The sequence below is a fragment of the Chaetura pelagica genome, unplaced genomic scaffold (assembly GCF_000747805.2).
Source record: "Chaetura pelagica isolate M959 unplaced genomic scaffold, ChaPel_1.0 scaffold470, whole genome shotgun sequence".
Lineage (NCBI taxonomy): Eukaryota > Metazoa > Chordata > Aves > Apodiformes > Apodidae > Chaetura > Chaetura pelagica.
Genome location: NW_009951911.1, coordinates 56,146 through 57,864, shown reverse-complemented (window position 1 = coordinate 57,864; position 1,719 = coordinate 56,146). Strand labels below are relative to the sequence as shown.

Sequence of the window (1,719 nt, the reverse complement as noted above, 5' to 3'; positions counted from 1 at the left end):
GGTTGTGCCTCCTGCCTGTTCTGCACCTTCTCTTCCATCCATGGATGACTCTCCCTAATCCCAGCAGAGCACCCTCCAGACCCCCACCCATCCTCTCCCACCTCCATCCCACACTTCCAGGCTCAGTCATGATCCTGCTCTCCTCTCAATCCCCCCTTCCAAAAAACTTCCAGCAGTGGGAGCAGGACCCTGAGGGCTCAGTGCCCAAGCCCAGTCAGTCCTGCTCATGGTGGGATGGAGGTTGTTCTATCATGTCCACACACCCAGCTGGAAAACATCACTATTCCCAACAGTTCCTTTGATTTCCTGTGTTCCCACAGGCTCCCAAACCTTTGGAAGAGAAAACCAACCACAGTGAAACAAGCAACGACTCCGTGGGGCTGAAGAGAAAAGGGAGCAACATCAGGAAGGAGGAGAAGAAACCTCACCTGGATCCTTGAGGAGGGTTTGTTCCTGGTGTGGTGCTGCCTTGGTTTTTACCCTCCTTCCTCCTTCCACAGGGATTCTGGAATTTTGTGACTATTCCAGAGCTGCCCCAGGCTTTGCTTTTTTATTTCCTAGTTTTTCAGTTGTGTGTGTGGGTTTTTTTGGGGGGGTGAAAAGTTCCATTCTATAAATAAAATCTCAAGCTCTAATTTATATATATTTAATTATTATTTTCTGCTCTCTCATGTGGAGTTCTGGGAATATTTGAAGCAAAGGAAAACTTGGAAGTTCTGGGTCAGCTTCAGCTTTCCAGCTTTATCCCAGAGAAATGGGAACTGCCCCAAGTGCTTCAGTTTCAATTTCACTGTCCCTGGAGCAGAAGCATTAGGAGCAGTTTGAGGAAATTCCTCTCTGCTGGAGGCCTCATTTTCCTTGGAATATCAAGGCTTCTAAAGGATAAAGTCTCTCATTAAAGACCAAGACTCTGAAGACTCCAAACTCTTCCATTCCAGGAGCTCCTTGGATCATTTAGGTCCTGTCTTGGCTCTGTTGTGTCCCCAGGAGGTGACCAGTGAAAAGCACCAGCCAGGAGGGGTGAGGAAAACCCCAGAAGTTTGGGAGTGGGAAGAGAGGAGGGGTCAGGGAGGGTGAGGAGCTGGAGGGGGTTGGGAGGAAGGAGGAGGAGAAGGTCTTAGCCCTGCCAGGCTGGGTCCTGCTCAGTCCAAGCTGTAATAAAGGCAGAAGGCAAAGAACATGGCAAAGATCTGCAGGGAGAGGAGGGGGAGCAGCTCAGTCCCCCCTGCAGGAACCCGGAGCCCAAACCCTCCCCCAGGGCCTGGGAGGTGACAGAGCCCTGGGACCCCAGAGGGCTGCTGGGGTCTCCTTGGCTGGAGACATCCCAACTCCTCTGGCTGTGCTCCTGTGGGATCTGCTGTGGGTGACCCTGCTCTACAGAGGGTTGGACCTCCAGAGGTCCCTTCCAACCCCCAGCTCTGGGTGACTCTGCTGCTGTGCAGAGGACACCACACTGGACCTTCTGCTGCCCAGAGAGCCCTCCACACCTCCCTGGAGGAGCAAAATCACCCCCCACCAGCAGAAGGTTGGTTTCCTGGGTGCAACCATGAGAGCTGGAGGCTTGGGTGGGTCCACCCTGAGCCCACCTGTGGTCCCTTCACCCCCAGATCCTGCCAGGTGACCCTGTCCCCTCCAGCCCTGCTCAGCACCTCAATGCCCAGCACGGCCAAGCTGCAGGTCCCAGGGACTGAGCTGTACTTCTGCAGGGTCCTGCTCAAG

The 1,719-nt window shown here is 54.0% G+C and overlaps 1 protein-coding gene across 1 annotated transcript in view; it reads left to right on the top strand.

Moving 5' to 3' along the window:
* The window catches only part of UBE2T (ubiquitin-conjugating enzyme E2T (putative)), a 4,444-nt gene extending 4,004 nt beyond the window's left edge, over positions 1–440 (top strand). The window contains exon 6 of the mRNA XM_009994075.1: positions 321–440. Within this exon, the coding sequence (XP_009992377.1) occupies positions 321–440 (120 nt within the window). The remainder of the gene's footprint in view (positions 1–320) is intronic.
* The last annotated feature ends 1,279 nt before the right edge of the window (positions 441–1,719 follow it).